This window comes from Candoia aspera, chromosome 3 (assembly GCF_035149785.1).
Source record: "Candoia aspera isolate rCanAsp1 chromosome 3, rCanAsp1.hap2, whole genome shotgun sequence".
Taxonomy (NCBI): Eukaryota; Metazoa; Chordata; class Lepidosauria; order Squamata; family Boidae; genus Candoia; species Candoia aspera.
The window spans coordinates 16,552,117-16,569,708 of record NC_086155.1 but is presented as its reverse complement, the minus strand read 5'-3'; the positions used below and the strand labels follow the sequence as shown (position 1 = coordinate 16,569,708).

At 40.2% G+C, this 17,592-nt stretch overlaps 1 protein-coding gene across 1 annotated transcript in view; it reads right to left on the bottom strand.

Annotated features, from left to right (window-relative positions):
* BCAS1 (brain enriched myelin associated protein 1) overlaps positions 1-16,518 on the bottom strand; it is a 48,939-nt gene extending 32,421 nt beyond the window's left edge. Inside the window, exons 1-3 of the mRNA XM_063297036.1 lie at positions 16,410-16,518; positions 12,881-12,965; positions 11,020-11,107 (exon numbers count right to left, since the gene is read on the bottom strand). Of these exons, the coding sequence (XP_063153106.1) occupies positions 11,020-11,107; positions 12,881-12,952 (160 nt within the window). The 5' untranslated portion in view covers positions 12,953-12,965; positions 16,410-16,518. The remainder of the gene's footprint in view (positions 1-11,019; positions 11,108-12,880; positions 12,966-16,409) is intronic.
* Between the last annotated feature and the right edge of the window lie 1,074 nt (positions 16,519-17,592).

The window sequence follows — 17,592 nt, the reverse complement described above, 5'->3', positions numbered from 1 at the left end:
AGCTGCCTGCATCTTTAATGGACTGATTGTAAACTGCAAGGTCTAAACAAACACAGTGTACATGTTTCATTCTCTGATCAAGTATGATATTTGGCCTAGCAAAGAATTTGCATTACCCAGATATACCATATGGCCATTGGTCCATTTATATGTCCTGCTTTTTTTTAATGACATAGGGTATAGGCATAAAATGAAGATTAAATTAGTAAATGAATATTAATCATTGACAGCCTTTTCTATTTCAGGACTGTCTGGACCCTGTGAGAATAAGGATGCTGTTACAATTTCTTTAGGATGATTTTTTCAAAAGGGTAAATGAGTGATTATAGCCCTTTGTTGAATCATTAGAAGTTGTCATTATATGAGAAATAAGAAGTCAACAAAAAGGCAGAACTTGCTTTGAATTCCAGGTACTAGTTACTTAACATTTGAGAACATAGGCTGTTTGAGAACTGGCAGGGATTCTTGTAGTATTTGGGAAAAGATACCATTTCTGGGAGGAAGGGAGGGAGTTTATTTCTAAAGCTGGATAAATTTGATACACCCCTACTTCTGGGTAGAATATGGACACAACTATGCAGTTTTATTAGCAACAATGCAAAAGTAGTTCGCAGTTGCATTGTGCCATGGTGTTTTTTGACTTCCCAGTTTAGTACAGTTGTGGAACTTTCTGGTGTTCTCCCATTCAAGAACTAACCACATCTGGTCATGCTTAATCTCCAGACTAAAGCAAAGAAAAGGCCAACCACTTGCTAAGATGCTGAAGACTCTAGAAATGAAAACAAACAACCGAACAACCTTCTTTCACAGTAAATAATCTATTTAACTCACTTTGAAGAACTGTCTTTTATCTTTCCTGCCCATTCTAATGTAAAGCCATCTTTAACCACCTCTTCTTTCTCTTCTACTGACTCTTTTAAAAATGTCTGAGACGCAAGAAAGTTTTGCATTCTTAGATTTCACAATTGCCTAACTAGTTCCACATTGCACTAAATGGAGTGAGTGTTCATGTGAGAAAAAAGGAATATGCCTTTGTGCTTTACTCTGAAAAAATAGTATTGATAGCTATTGAATGTATGTGTTTTTTTCATTCCAGTTGTCCAGTAACTCAGTTTCAAAAATTAAGAATGTATAGATTAATAGTCATGTTTAATTCCTTATATTTATATTTAGCTTCTTTCATCTGACAATCTCTGGGCTTTGGCCCTTCTCTCAGATGCTATAAACCAACATTCTGCAACCTGATACCCGCATTATACCATACTGGAAATAATGGGTGTTGTAACCCTACACATCTCAAGGACCTGGATTGGAGAAGGTTGCTCTATTGGGAGTTGGAAGGAGGCCCTTAAAGGAAGACAGTGTCCACCTTGGCCCTCTGGATTTAAGGATGATTGTGGAGTCCTTGGTGCTTTCTGAGACTTGTTGTTTTCTTGCAGACATTTCATTGCCAGACTAGGCAACATCTTCAGTGCAAAGAGGGAGTTGGCGTCCTTATTTAGGATGCTCACAGTTTCCCAGTTGAAACTATGGTTGAGTCTGTCCATGTGTTGTGAGATTAAGGAGTTCTCATCGTGTCTCCTTAATCACTCCTTAATCTCAACCATAGTTTCAACTGGGAAACTGTGAGCATCCTAAACCTAGCCAAATCCAAAAATGCCAGAGAATTCCTGGAAGCCTGGCACTCAGACAAAGCAGCCATCAACAGACACATAGAGGTAAACAACACTTACACACCATTCAAAAGAGACAATAGAAAAGCCAAAAGACCAGGACACTCCCTTGCCAGCAATCAACACCCAGATATGCAAATATCAACACTAGGATTAACACCAGATGAACCATCAAACAGCACAATACACCCTAATCAAGGAACGATTAACTCAGGCAATCAACCAAGCAGCAAACAACAGCCCAGTCAAAGAACTCCCAAGGAGAGAACAACACCCGCACCAACACAAGCAGGGCAAGCCACAGTATATAAACTGAGAGCAAGGCCCACTCCCACTTCACACTGAAGATGTTGCCTAGTCTGGCAATGAAACGTCTGCAAGAAAACAACAAGGCTCAGAGAGCACCAAGGACTCCGCAGTTCAACCCTGAGCTACAAATATTCGCTTCGATTAAGGAAGATTCTTGGTACCAGGAGGTAAGATTACAGCAGGAGTTCTGATCTTATTTGAAGTATTGTTGTGGGGGGGAAAAGTGAAATGGGGAATTCCATTTTGGAATTTTACAACTGCCAGGATCTAGATTGTTGATATGTTGGAATTCATATATTCAAGGTAGGGATAGATTTGGAGGAGACTGAGGCTCAAGTAAGAATATCTAGATGGCACCAATTATAAGGAAGCACACTCCATCAGGAAGTTGTGTGTGCAAGAAAAATAAAAAGGAATCGTTCCAGAGAACAGTCAACTAATTTGTTTGCCACTGTTGCCTTGAATATCCATTTGTTGGCCTTAGTGGCATCCAAAGTCTTACCACTGTTTTGTAGGAAAACTACCTCATCCTAGAGCAATGATTCAGAAGATTTATCATGATAACTCATTAATCAGTACAATATAGCAAAGCAGATTCTGGCTTGAAAATGATACCTGTTCACTCAGTTAAGTGAAGCAAAAACAAAGATAAATGTGTGTTGTAGTGGAAGCAAGATACCTTTGATTTCAGAACCTGCACAACTTGCAGGAAGAATTTAAAAAATGCTTTTAGGTGTGTTCCTTAAATACTGTACAAAAACATTAGCCGAGCGTACATGATGAAACAGGGGAATGAAAAGATCCAAGTGTGGTAAAAGTACAGTAATAAATGGAAACCCGGAAAAGGCAAAATGATTTATGTTTATCTGTGACCATTCAAAATTTTCAGCAGAAAAGAAAGGGCAGGAGAAAAATGAAAATGAGTGTCATGAACATATTACTTTGTATTAGATTGTCCATTTCAACTCCTGTTTCTGGAGCAAATCTACAAAACTGCCATAATTCACTGATCTTGTCTATCCATTAGAATGTAAATATGTATTCTCCAACTGGCTCAAATAATGGAAAATTACTATTTATTTATTAATTATTCAAATTTAATTACCGCCCATCTCCCCCAAAAGGGGGACTCTACTATTACTATTACTCTTTTCTTTTCGGTGCCTTCAAGTCAGTGTTGACTTCTAGCAACTGCCTGGATTAGTCCCCATAGTTTTCTTGGCAAGATGTGGTTTGCCATGGCCTTCTTCTTCCTAGGGCTGAGAGGGAGTGAATGGCCCAAGGTCACCCAGCTGGCTTTGTCCCTAAGGTGGAACTAGAATTCATGGTCTCCTGGTTTCTAGTCTGGTGCCCTAAACCACAACACCAAACTGGCTCTCTCGTACTATTGCTAATTACTATCTCAAGGCAGCTTACATTTTGCAGCTGCTTTTATTGCAACAAAATGATCCTTAACAAAGGTTTTCACCCATCCTCAACTGGATTCACTGTTTGTCATCTTCCAATGATGCTCTAGGAGCCTCTTTTTGCCATTGCATCTCCTCGAGTTCCCCAGAAAACCAGGGAGCTATCTGGGATCAATAGACAGGGAGAGTCTGCACAGTTCCCTCTGAAACCAAACAGGTCCATCAGGTGCCTGAAATTTACCTGAAAGGAAGACTAAATTCTTCCACAAAGAAATCAGTTTTATAATGGGTTGGATATCTTAGATTAGATAAGGATACCATAAAAGAGATAGATGAACTTATTTTTCCATCTAGTATTTACTTTGGTAAATACGGTGACGGCCTCCAAGGGATGACAGGTACTAACTCTTCCTCTTGTGCAAACATGTACAGTGCCATTAGGGCTAACTCACTGGGTGATGTTCGAGAACCTCTCCTCCTCCATATGGCAGCGCCACCAATTGCTTCAGTGGCGCTTTCAGTGTCTTCAAACAAAAGCCACATAAATAAAGTTCTACTTGTGCCCATTATATTCATTCCCCAGAAGCTGTTTGGGCTCTTGTGACTCCATAGAACCTACCAGAGATGAAGATTAAAAGTCCAAATGTGCATGACATCTTCTTAAAGGCTTTTTAAATGACCCTCAATGAGTTCTTTGGTGAAGAGTCACTTTGAGCTCCATCAGAAGTTGAAACTACAGTGGTGAGTGTTGCAAAATACACATGCACGCCCCAAAGACTTGGAAGAATCAAGGAAGATTTTAACCCAGCATTGATCTGCAATTAACCCAGCCTTTTGGCTACAAAATCAGGACATGCAATAGTGCATATTGCAGTACCGTCAGTGTAGCCCCAATAATAAAAAGCAAATGAAGACTGTAATTCTGTAAAGACTGCAGGTTGAAACTTTGCTGGGTCTCACAAATGAGTTTGACAGGATTGACTATTCGGATTAACCTCTGTTATCTTAAACAGATTGTCAATCTCACTACACCCTTTGACTAAATATGCTTCTGCTGAATACACAACATCAGCTAGGGTGCTGGGGAGTATATTGATTAACACTGCCCTCTTGCACATCCTCCATTGTGTTGCAGCCTTCTGGTCTGGCCACCCCTCATCCCAATCAGAGAAAAGTAATCTTCTGATGCTGAGCTGAAACAGAAGAAAGCCAAGAAGGCAACTCTGGGGGTTGAGAGACACAGTTGGAATGCTGAGAGCATATTGCGGGTGCTGACACAAAATGGATGGGGATGAGGAGCAACTTACCTGGCCTTTTACAAAATATGTATTTACCAGAAGGTAAACATGCTTCCTCTAAGGTCCCAGGGCACCCTCTGACCTTCTGGACTACCTTTGCCTTTTTTTCTGGGGAAGGGGTCACATTTCCAAATACAGCTTAAAACTACAACAGTCACCCCCCATATTTGTTTTCTAATTCTGGTAACAAGGGGCTCACAGACAGTTCTGAAATTGATTCCACAGACTGATGCTTTGCAGCATTTTGACTTTTTCAAAAAATTGAAATAATCTTTGAAATATTAAATTTCAGGTAGGGTGGGAAGCCTGGACGATGCCAAGGTTGATGTCCACAGGTTTAGTTATATGCACACACACACATGCGTGCACATACCTTAGTTATCTCACCTGCATTCTCACTGCACAGTTTTGAACAGATTTCCCTTGTAACTATGCAGTTAACCTCATAGCACAATGTGGAGTTTCTTGAAATTCAAGATGCAGCGCATTTTAGTCGAGGTTGCGGTGATGTGAGCTGTCCTACAGTTATTATGAATGCCAGTGTAGAACATACCACTCAGTCTCTCACTGGCAGAGTTTTGGAAAGTGTCTGAAAGTGTTGCTCATCTGTGACTTTTAGAGTCATGTCTCAGATTAGGCCTCAAACACACCTGTGCATTCAGCCACGACTGCATCTTAAGATGCATCAAAAGAAAATGTAGGGTTGGTTCATAATTTAGTCACACTCAGTTGCAGTGGCAACGAATGCACCATTGGAAGAGCTGTAGGACCAGGTTAGGGACAGATCATCATGGAGAAAATCTATCTATGTGGTCGCTAAGAGCTGACAACAACTTGATGGCACATAATCAATCAATCAATCAATCAATCAATCAATCAATCAATCAATCAACTCCCTTTCCAAAGCTATAGCCACCCAAAGCAAAACCAATGCCACATGTTGCACAAAAATGAAAGCCAAACCAAAATGTGATTGTGACCAAGCTAAACGTACTGAAAATCTAGATCTGGTTCCTCCTATAGAAAACAAGACGGGGTAGGAAGGTCAGTCTGATTTAAAGATCAAAAGGATTTGTGGGTTATACTAAATTCCACAATCCCTTTTATTTTCCCAGTTAGACTGCTGTCTGATATTGGGACACAATGCAAGATAAAGAAAAAAACAGATAACAGAAGTAATTATGGAGTGAAATGTACCCATACATAGACACACCACCTGTATGTTCCTTTCTCTTAAAATTTGCAGGATTGATACAAAGCAGGACTAAGATACACACATCTGTTGCCATCTCTTTTAATTCAGCCCTTGTCTTGCAAACCATTTCCCACTTTATAATTCAAACAGATATTTCTGCAAGCCTTTTCCACAACAGAAAATATTTTGTGAAGTACCGAGAGTGCCTCTCCTGATAACAACCAGGTTTCTCTTCCTTGGCAGCTTTTACGAACATGAAATTATTTGAAGTGCCAAGTTGCTATAAAAACTCACTCCTATGAAAGTCATTAGCAGAAATGTTCAGGAGAAGGCTCATGGACTCAAACACGGTTGGGTGTGCATGTGCAATGTGTTATATTGTAGAGCAAAGACAAAAGTGACCAAAGGTGTCCACTGATTTCACAGATGAATAAAAATGTCTCTAGTTTCTGAGCAAATTAACAGGAGAGCAAAACAAGGGATGATTGTGTAGGAGTTTGGCAGGCGAGATTGTAATTGACTCCAAGTAGCATAACAAGTAAAGGAAGCTTCATGATAATCTGCAAGGTATGCACAGTGCTTGTCCTCCTGCTTGAAGTGGTTCCAAACAACAACTGTTGGAGGTGCAAACATGTGTCCTTATTAGAAGAAAAAGGATTGAGGAGAAAGTGACTAACTTGAACACACCAGGGAAGGTGAGAAGTCCCTATCCAGGGCAAGTGAGACTCTTCAAACCAAACTTTCCCTTTCTGGTGATTCATGTGGGAATCAATGACACTGTCATAAGAGACCTTGTTGGCTAAAATTGCCTTGCTGTTGAAGAAGCAGTTGAGGAGATGGGACACTAATTCATATCGTTTGAACTTCTCATATTGCTCTATTTTGGTCTGAAATTCATAGGATTGCCAACATGACTTTGGAATGTTTTCTACTTGTCAAACACAGACCAGTTTCTGTGGCTGAAGGCCAGTTTTAGCAATTTATTAAGGCATCAAGAGCTGTGGACACTTCATAAAAGGAAGGTAGACAAATTAATTGCTAATTGTGGCAGATTGTTTATATGTTGCTGTTTGTCAACATTTGAATTAGTTCAATTTTCAGAAAAGGACACAAAGGAAAACTTTCAAACACTTTGGCCCCTAAATTCTAATTCCTTTATCTATAAATTTCTAGACATTTATTTTCCTTTTTTTAAAAAATGTTAGGTATGGCAATTACTGTAAAGTGAAGTCTAATGAAATCTGAAAAAATGCTTAAGATTTAATATGCACTTGGGACAGAAAAGAATTTCTGCTTATCTTTCTGATTAGGAGCCAGTTCAGTAAACATGCTAACATTTTTTGGAGAAGCTGTTTGCAAACTGTTGGACATGTGACGGTGTGTTCAGCTGCACACAGGTTAAGCAACCTTGGGCTGTGACACCTCTCAGAATCTGTCAATTACTTGACAAGCTTTCCCATTTTCTTGCAGCCCCAAAAGATAAGGAAGATCCAGCAAGGTATTGATCTCCTAGATGTGATAGGGCTGGCTCAGCTTGATGTATTCAAAGTTGAGCAGACCAGGATAAAGCTCTTTATGCATCAAGACAGGATTCAACATGCAAGAGAAGCAGGGAAGCTCAAGGTCTTTTACCACCTGAGTTGTATTAGCAGCAAATGAGACCTCTAGCCAAGTCAAGGACCATTGTCACCAACGACAATCAACTTAGTTCTGGCACATGTTGTAGGACATCCAACAAGCCTTTCTTTTCATCTCCAGCAGTTGAAATAATGTCATAAACTCTATTTTGAGATTCTTTTAAAATTCATGGCATAAAGTGGCCATGTTTCTTTGTACATTAGTAGGATCAACCCTGGCTGGGGGTTGGGATCGGAGCCTGTTTTTGCACAGGTGTGTGTATTTCCACTTTTGCAAAGAATGTCATGTGGAAAAGAGGAGTGCAAACTCTAAATGAGTCAGAATCAAGTCAAACACTATGAATCAATCCAAGCTAACACCCACAATGTATACATGCTATTGACTGATCAGCCTTTTGTACTCAAAACTGCACCTTCACTGTACACAGAAAATAGACAAGTGATAATTCAGGCCACAAAACATGAGCAAGAATTAATAAGACTACAGGGGCACTCCCAATACGATGGTGGCAGGCTTTGTAAAACAATCCCAGGAAAACCTGTTTGCAGCAATAACTTTGGCTATATGGGCGAGTGGAATCTTTTCACTGAGACTTCTAGCGAAGATGGCCATAACCATTCTACTTGCAACCTCGAAAAGTTTCCCTGGGCTTCCATTCTTCAGTACATCAGTGAATGCCAAGGGAGTTTGGATCTGCTTTTTAAACAATTTGCAATGCTTAGGGCCTTGGAGCAATATTAGATAGTGGGCACTCTGGGAAATTTCACAGCAGCTCCATATCATCCTTGAGATCATTGGAAGTACATAACTTGGGAACACAGAGCAGAATGCTGCTTGCTGAGGTACCAAAGATCTGGCAGTTGCCCAAGGTCATCTCCCCTACATCTTAGCCAGATGTGAGGCATTGCTCAGAATTTACAAGGGTGAAACTCATTCATCTGGAATGCACTCAAGTCCCCTTAGAACAGGCTATTACTCTAAGGCAGCCTTCCTTAATATCCAGATGCTACAGGATACCAACCAACACATGACTGGGAATAATGATAATTGTAGTCCAGGACACTATCAGGTTGAAGGAAACTCTGGATTTTTTTTTAAAAAGACCCCAAATAAAGTAAGAATGATGATGATGAAGATGATGATGATGAAGATGATGACAACAATGACTATTACTTGTTTGGGGCTTGTTTAAAAAAAAACAGGGCAGGGCATGACCGTTATATTTTGGGGGGATGCATTCAGGTTGCCTGTTGGAAATCTTGATCAGGCCGGCTTGATGTTTTGGTTTCTCACTGCAGCTATCAAGCTTAGACATCCTTCCTTACCATATTATTTTCATCATACTTTGCTGCTTCGGTAGAGATCAGTTTCGTGGAAGACATTAAGACTGCATCCATTTTAGAAAACCCAAATAAAATCCTTTGGATCCAATTCAGGGCCAGCTGCTAGTTAATTCAAGGCCAGCTACAGTAATAGATACTTTGTTTTCCAAACAAAAGTCCATATCCTAATCTTAAACACACACCTTAATGAACTCAACTCACAGAGACATAAAGAAGCAGCACATGCTGGTGGTGTTTCTTTAGATGTGCAATAATCTATGGCAGTTTGTCAGACACCATTTTATCTTCTGAGTATTCTTTCTTCCAACTCCTTGGAAAATTCCTAATTACCCATGTATATTCATATTAATATGATTAAGAACTCTTTAATGGATATGATTTGAACATATCTACTGTGGATAGAAATGATGAATAGAAATAGAAATGACAAAGAGCTGGTATCTTCTATCAGACTGCTTTGCATCAATGGGGGACAAACCTCCCCAACCTGCCATCTCAGATATGTCCAGTTAGCAACCCAAGCCACCTGGGAATACTGGGGCTATAGTCTCAATACATTTAAATATTTCTTTAGGTTAGTGAAAGTTTGGACATATCCCAGAATGGGAAAAAAAAATTGATTATGTTGTGTCTAGACCATGAGCAAAGAAGCACAGTAAGATTAATAATTCATGTGGTAACCAGACAGAATTTCCCTAATAAGCTCCCCATTCTGTGAAAAGTTCAATACATCTGCATTAACAGAGGTCAGCTACAAAAATATATATTATTTGTCTATTCTACATCTCATCCCTATCATCTTCATAGTTATGCATTTTTGCATTCTGCCCAAAGAACTACCACCTATAATATTGCATGGTTCAAGCTTGCATGCTTCCTATACTTCAGAAATAAAAACTGACCTAGACTTCCATGTGTCCATAGGTAGCCCCCCATCTGGTGCCTTCCAGAGGTGTTGGCAATGTTGGTAGGGAAAGAGAGGAGCTGTAATCCCACCTAGAAGGTACCAAACTGATGAATCTATTTTTTATTTTAGGAGGGCAAGCTTCTTCTGGCCTATAGGGCTGAACCTGTAGTACTGTCCTGGAGATTGCAGAGGTTATGGTTTGTGATATCAGGACATCACCAGGAAGAGGGGGTTAATAATTCTGCCCTAGAATTTTTTTAGGTTTTGAGGTCCTTGGGAGTTTTCCGTTTTGTGGCATAATGGATACTTTAAACTTTGACAAGAGCTATATTACCCATTTTACTTCTGAAGAGCTCCTCTCAAAATAGGGGGGGGGGGATGCAGTTGTGGGAGGGGTGGTAGTTTTTAAGTGGCACAGTCACTTCAAGACTTAAGGCATCCATATTGCTGCTTAGAACACCCCAACTTGCAAAAGAAAGGTCTGAAAATTCATCCCTGCCTGATGTGATGGAAAGTGTCCCTGAAGAGTGGGGTGATGTGATGGAGTTTGGCGCTGAGGGAGAAGAGAGCGTATTCCAGGCAGATAGACATTCTCACAGCTTGCACAGCTTGCAGAATGTGGGGGGCTGAGGAAGAAAATTAGATTGGCATCGCCCTAGATTCCCAGGGGTATTTTTCCCTTTAGCTCAGTTAAGGAACTTTTAGTCTGGCAAGATTCTGTATGTGGCATGACCAACAAAGTAACTAGAGTTGCAGCTGTGTCTCAGCATGATTTCTTCACCTATTCCCTTGACACCATTCTGAGAAACTCTGTGGGTTACTCTGTGGATGCTGGGGAGTTATGTGGTTTGTTGGGTCATGGATCACTTATCCTTGCATTTTATGATGCACTCTCTCTTTTTCTTTATCTCCTACACACACAATGAAGTGATGTCTCTTGACTGTTTGTCTTTTCAGTTCCAACAGAGTCTGGTCCCAATTATTTATTTATTTATCATATTTCTTCCCCACCCATCTCGTATTACAACGACCCTGGGCAGTTTACAAACAGTTAAAAATCAAAGCTTAAAATATCATTAAAATAAATACAATATAAATATAAATATAAATACATAAATATAAAAATGCAAGATATAAAATATACAGTCCAAGATGGTGAATAACAGTGTCATCACTGGCCCCGTCAAGGTGCCAACCACCCCCAATTATATAGGACATGGATATGCTAAGCTTTCCTGCCCAGAACATACCTGTGTTATTATTTGCAGAAAACTCTGTCTGTACCGGTTGGATGGTGACAGGTCCATTTTTAAGGCTTTCAGGAGGTTCAGAGGAAATCTGAAGCATCAGACTAAAGTTTAGTAATCAGAACTATTAATTTGTCCTGAACTTTTGTCTTGTTTTATTTATTTTATTATTTATTTATTAAACAGATAAGGCTGCCCAACTCATTCTGACGATAGACACTCCCCCATGGTGGCAGCAAACACATTCATATCAGCCACTTGATTGGCTTGGAAGCAGCCTGGGGTCCCCAGGCCCATTGACAGAACCAAGTCTTGAGGGCTTTCTGGAAAAGGAGCAAGGAGGGGGCCAATCTTATATGCACTGTTATGCACTTTATGCACTATAGCAATAAATAGTTCAGAAAAAACTGTGACCTGATAATAAATGAGTGAAATGGATTCAGTTAATTGGAGGCAAAATAGATTTGTGAAATGGTCCTCTCTCCAGATTCATTTCTCCAAAAGAATCAGCGTTTAGCATACTTGCTTGGGAGTTAATCCAGCCAAATTCTGCTTGATTGACTTCTGATCAGATTTGTGTAGGAATGCACTGTTAATCTCTCATTCCTATTCTCCTACATAAGGTTCTAAATGTCTGCTTTTGCAAAATATCTCCATTTTGAATCAGAAATATCAAAATGTGTGTGTTAAAATAGGGCTGCATGGAATGATAGATGATAGATGGATAGATGGATAGATAGATAGATTGATAGCTTGATAGCTTGATAGCTTGATAGCTTGATAGCTTGATAGCTTGATGATAGATAGATACAGTAGATAGATGATAGATAGATAGATAGATAGATAGATAGATAGATAGATAGATAGATAGATGGATGGATGGATGGATAGATAGATAGATAGATAGATGATAGGTAGATGATAGATAGATAGATAGATACAGTAGATAGATGATAGCTAGCTAGATGATGGATGGATGGATGGATGGATGATAGGTAGATAGATAGAGATAGATGATGGAGTGTTTGAAGCTTTGAAGCAGCCCTTCAAAATGTTTTGATGAAGCAAAATTGGCCCATGTTTACATACATTGGAGCAGCTGTGGGACTTTCTTGAGTTCAAATTAGCCAATCAGGATAGATCAGCTCTAACCTAGATGCTCCCCTTCTTTGAATATTGTCCCTCTCAAGTAAAATGAACTCTAGAGAAGCAGTCCACTATCAGTCTGAAGCGTTTTCTTCAGTAGATATTACACTGCAGTTTGCTATGATAGCCTGAAAAGAATGGCAATGAAGGTCACCATTTTGAATTTTTCAAAAAAAAAATTAAAAAAAGGATTTGGGTGAACCTCTAAGTTTCATAATATATACTTGCTTTGAAAGTTGAAAACAAAATTTTGCGCTAGGAAGCAATTATAGCCTTCAGTTCTCCCCCAAACGAAGTCTTATCAGATACAGGGAAATATGTGAAAGAGTGAAAGATAGCAATGCGTTGGACAAATCTCTGGCTAATCTCTCTTTTGGGGGAGATGGGTGGTAATTAAATTTAATTGATAAATAAATAAATAAACAAATAAATGAAGGCCAAATAACCGCTAAAAAAAGCACAGAAGACACAAGCTATGGTGCAGAAGGGCTAGATCCATGTTATTTGTACATCATAACATATACTGTAAATACAGCACTGTGCACATTTAAATACAATTTGAATTCTGTATAAGCCAAACTTATCCAAGTGGTTTTGAAAAGTATTGGAAATCAAAGACTATGTTGTCTGGGAATCCTGGGAACTGAGGTCCAACACATCTAGAGAACAGCACACTGGGTAAGGCTAATACAGAACAAAAGTTTACTCTAAAATTTACCTGTGAATATGTTATTCCACTAACAGGATCTTGCTCCTCAGATTCTTTTTGAACAGACTGTGTATTTCCCATAATAGTGGCTGTACTGGGAGAGAAATGAAATAATTAAATACAAATGAATGAATATCTTTCAGCCAAAAAATCAGGGATGGGCGATAAGGTTGCTAGATGTTGTTAAACTTCAACTTCTAGGAGCACCAGTCAGCATGGCCAGTAGCAAAGAATGCTGTCAGGTGTAGTTCAGGAACATCTGGAAAGCAACAGATTCCCCATTCTAAGCCTTATTTTGTCGTCATAAACATTATTTAACTACAAAACATCAAGAAGGACAAGAACTAAGTGTCAGCTGTGCTTCCTTGCTCTCCACAGTGGACTGTGAACTTCTGAGGTGGGGGGATTCCTCTATCTATGAAGATGCTCAACATAAAGCCCAAGAAAATCATCAGTCTCACCCACTCAAGACACAGATGATGAGGCTCAGATGATTGTTTGGATACATTCTACGAAGACCTAGCCTCCTTGAGAAGTCCATGATGCTAGGATAGGTGGCATGAAAGAGAAGAAAAGGAGGACCAGAAGAAAGTCGATGGACTCAATGGATGCACCACTAGGAGATCTGAGGGGCCAAGCTGAAGACAGATCATCCTGGAGAAGGTCAATCTATGTGGTCACAGAATTGATCCTGACTTGATGGCACATTCATCAATCACTCAGTAAAAAGAAAAAAAATAACTTTGTGTGAATTTAAGAGGGACCTAAGGTAGCCCTCCCCAGTTTCACAGCGTCACTAGAAGGCAATTACCATGATGCATTGCTTACCAGCTGCTATTCCCCAGAACCCATCCTTCATTTACTGGACAATAAAAAAAATAGTCTCATGAACACAACCCCGGGTGACTCCATAGACCTGACCTTGCAGTTTTCTTGGCAACTGTTGAAAACGGCTTATGAGATGGTTTTCAACCTCTCAGTCTACCATACTGCCCAGGTATTCCCTGGCAGTCCCCCATGCAAGTACTACCCCAGGCCCAACCCTGTTTAGCTTCTGGATCTAGACAAGGCCACGGGGGAAGTGCTTAAAAAGTCAAGGCAGCAGTTTCAACTGTGCAATCACAGTCATCATCTTGACTTTTGTGACAATTCTCTGTGGATGCCCCTGTTTCTTTGTGCTCTCCTGCAGCATGTCAAGGTCAGGAGAAGTGAGGAGGACTGCAAGATGGCTTCAAGACACTTTTGAGCAGTTGGATTGTAGAAATGTGCCATGAGGCAGTGCGGAGATGTCTTTATCTAGTAAATTTATTATGGCCACCCATTCCAAAAGACTCTGGGTGGCTTGCAATTTCCAGATATACAATTAAAACAGTTAAAAATATGGAACAAAATGTAGTGACCTAGAGTAAAAACAACCCTAACAATTAAAAAAAAACATGACAGGGACTCCATAGACACATTAACCTCAGACCTGGGAACAGTTGCAGCAGAAATCTCAAAGGATCTTTTGGCACTATGAAGACTAACAAATATATGATGGCTTTGGTTTCTGCAGCTCCATTGATTTATGCCATAATAAATCTGTCAGTCCTTATGGTATACCTTTATTGTTTGTATTTTAAGGAGCACAATGTCACTAAATTCAGGCCATAAGGGCTGGAACATAAGTCTGGAACCTAGAAATCACGGATGCCTGCCCATGTTTAGCTATGACAAAAAGCAAGAGGGAAAAATATGTTGGGTGTGTGATTGCCTGCTAAGTAAATATGCGGTTATGCAGCCAGCTACAGCACTTTGTAGCGGGTGCCATTAGCATACATACTTAAAGAACAACCAAGAAGATTGGCAACAGCTTTCAGTAATGTCATATGCTGTTATCTTAGTGATCTAAGGAAAAGCATGACAGTGACAGTGGAGAGCAGCTATTGGGAAGGTATGTTCTTTGGATCTGTCTACATCCAGCTGAAGCCATTAGTCTGCTTCGTCAAAGTAGGCAGCAAAGGGAAGGGCTTGGCATTAGTCACTTGAGAGTAAACAAGAATCACCCAAGAACAATTCAAACAAATGTACAGCTCAGCTCATTCTGGATTTCAAGACCTTATGACTTCTCTCATAGTCTCAAAGACAAGCCTCCAACTTTCTCATGCACCCCATAAGGCTAATTCATATACGACAGCCATACAGACATCTGAGACCTCAGGAAGAGAAATGTGGTTTGGAGAGACTGATTTGCAAATAGCTGGCAGAGCAGACGGTTGAAATAAAACACTCCTTCTCCATCAGTCACTCCTCCAATCAAAATTGATCCTTCCACAGCTTCTTCTTTGAGAAAAAAAGGGGAGAATATGAAAGGAGCCACCAGAAGACATTGCCCCAGAGCATAGTGGGAAATTAAAGCCACAGCTTGCTGGTTGGCATACATCACCAGACCTTGCAGACATTAGCAGTGGACTTTTACGAAGTTCTGGGACCCGGAAACCTGCAAAAACTAAACAAGCAAACAAACAAAAATTCCCACTTTCTGAAATTATTTCTGGCTTGTACTTCTGAGCATTAAATTCCTCCATAACCATTTTTCCCTTTATGTTTTCTATAAAAGAGGTGGGTTTCTGTCATGTTGAGGTCAGCTTCTGATGACTGAATGGACATGTTAATGCAGTTTTCTTGGCAGCAGGATAGAACAGATTTGTCATTGGTTCTTCCAGGATGTTTTTTTGACTTCCCTGTTTAGAGTCAGAAGCTGTTAGTGTAGAAAATCCCCAAGTTGTAGGCTGGACTGGGAAATCAATAAAACTAAAAATCTTAAGGGGGGAGGGAGAACCAATAGCAACCCCCTTCTGTACTGCTGCCCCCCAAAACAGCATTGACATGTCCAGGAGCAAAACTCTACAAAGCACCACAACAAATTACTTCCAAACATTACCCCATCCTCCTCCCAAGGGCTCCAGAGCATAATAGCCTGCCAGTTCATTTTGTTCTCACAACAGCCCTATAACTTTGGTTGAACTTGACCGAAAGGGCTTCTTGTGAAGCAGAGATATGAACTGGGTTGTCCCCAGTCCTGAATTTCATCCACTGCTTCCCGGAGAGGCAGTGAAGTGTGAGGGCTGCAAACAGGAAGCTGGCCAGAGGACCCCTGATTTTTCAAGCTCAGTCCACTGCAAAGTCTGATTTCTCCAGCCATTGCAAATGCATTGGCTCCAGATTGTAGGCGTTTGGTGAGAAGAAATTGCAGATATGCTAGCCATACTGGCAAGCAATGAAAACCATGGTCTGTTCTGCAACTTGAGAAGCTGGTGAAATCTCTGAGAAACGATTCCTGTACTGCTCAAGGCATGAAAAAAGGAAGGGAGAAGAAAGGAGGAAAACAAACAAACCGACTTGCAGTATGTAGTTTTTATGCTTCGGTTGTGAGGTTCAGAAATAAGACTAAAATATACATATCTGATGAACTGACTGGGATGCTAATAAATGCTATTTAAACATTGATGAATATGTAATATTAACAAATGTATATACATATACCAAAAATATGTACCTTGTGTATGCTTGCAGAACGGAGCCTGGCTCTGGGGCGCTGCTGATCTCTCCTGGAGCTGTTCAGGTACAGGTCCTGCACTGTGCAAAAGTTTCTTCCAACAGGTGCCTTGCTTTGCCTTGAGCAATATTCAGAATGCGTAAACATTACATGCAGCCACAAGGATAGGGTGGAGTTTTGGACACTCAACAGCTCTACTCAGCTTTTTTTTTTTTTTCTCCTTCCTGGCCTCCAGGGCAACTCAAGTCCACTCAGTTACCAGTACGCTTTCCACCACTGCAGGATCTGTAGGACCTTATTTAAAAACAAAAAAAACAATGAACCTTGCAGCCAGTTATGTACTTCTTGTACCTGGACAAAAAGTAACAGTGTAATCCTAAGTGTGTTTGTGCAGAAAGGAGTCTCATTACCTTTAATGGGAGATACTGAGGGAAAATAGGATTGCAAGAATGTGGCATATCCACATGAACAGGAACTGGAGCAGTTGATGGATTGCTGGGAGCGACCTGCATATCTTTTTGAGGAAAAAGGTTGCTTTGATTTGGTTTCTATAATCTCAGCAAGTGCTCGTCCTGTTGTTTTGAATTCTTTTCACTTTGTAGATCTGGTAGGTATGGGGAGATAGTATGGAGACGTGAACACTACTACTGCCTGCTTACTGGACCCTCACCCTTCACAGATGACTGGATCAGCCAGGAAGGTGCTTAAGGGAAGTGATGAATGTGTCTTTGTAGGTAAGATGTTCCACCCTATCTAAAGGAGGCAGTTATAGGCCCTCCCTTGATCTGGGAAATCTGTCTTATTATAGGCAGATTACATTTTGTTTCTGGAAAAAGTGACCTTGGAGCTTCAGAGGTATCTGGGTGATATTGAATATCTGAACCCATTTCAATTGGGGTTTCAGCTAAGATATAGTACTGAAACTAATTTAGTTACACATTGATCTATATCCAGTGTTAGAGACTGATTAGGAAACAGTAAAACCCAGCTAGACCTCTTTCATTGACCATGCTATTGGGTGCTGAAGACACCATTTAGCAGTAGTTCAGGCCCTTCCTTTAAGGCCATGTCCAGTTAGCATGAGAAGACTATACTTCAACATCTAGAAATGGAGCTCTCATGTCTGACAGGGTGCTAAATTATCTTGCATGAGTCATGATCTATATGAAACTACAAGAAGAAA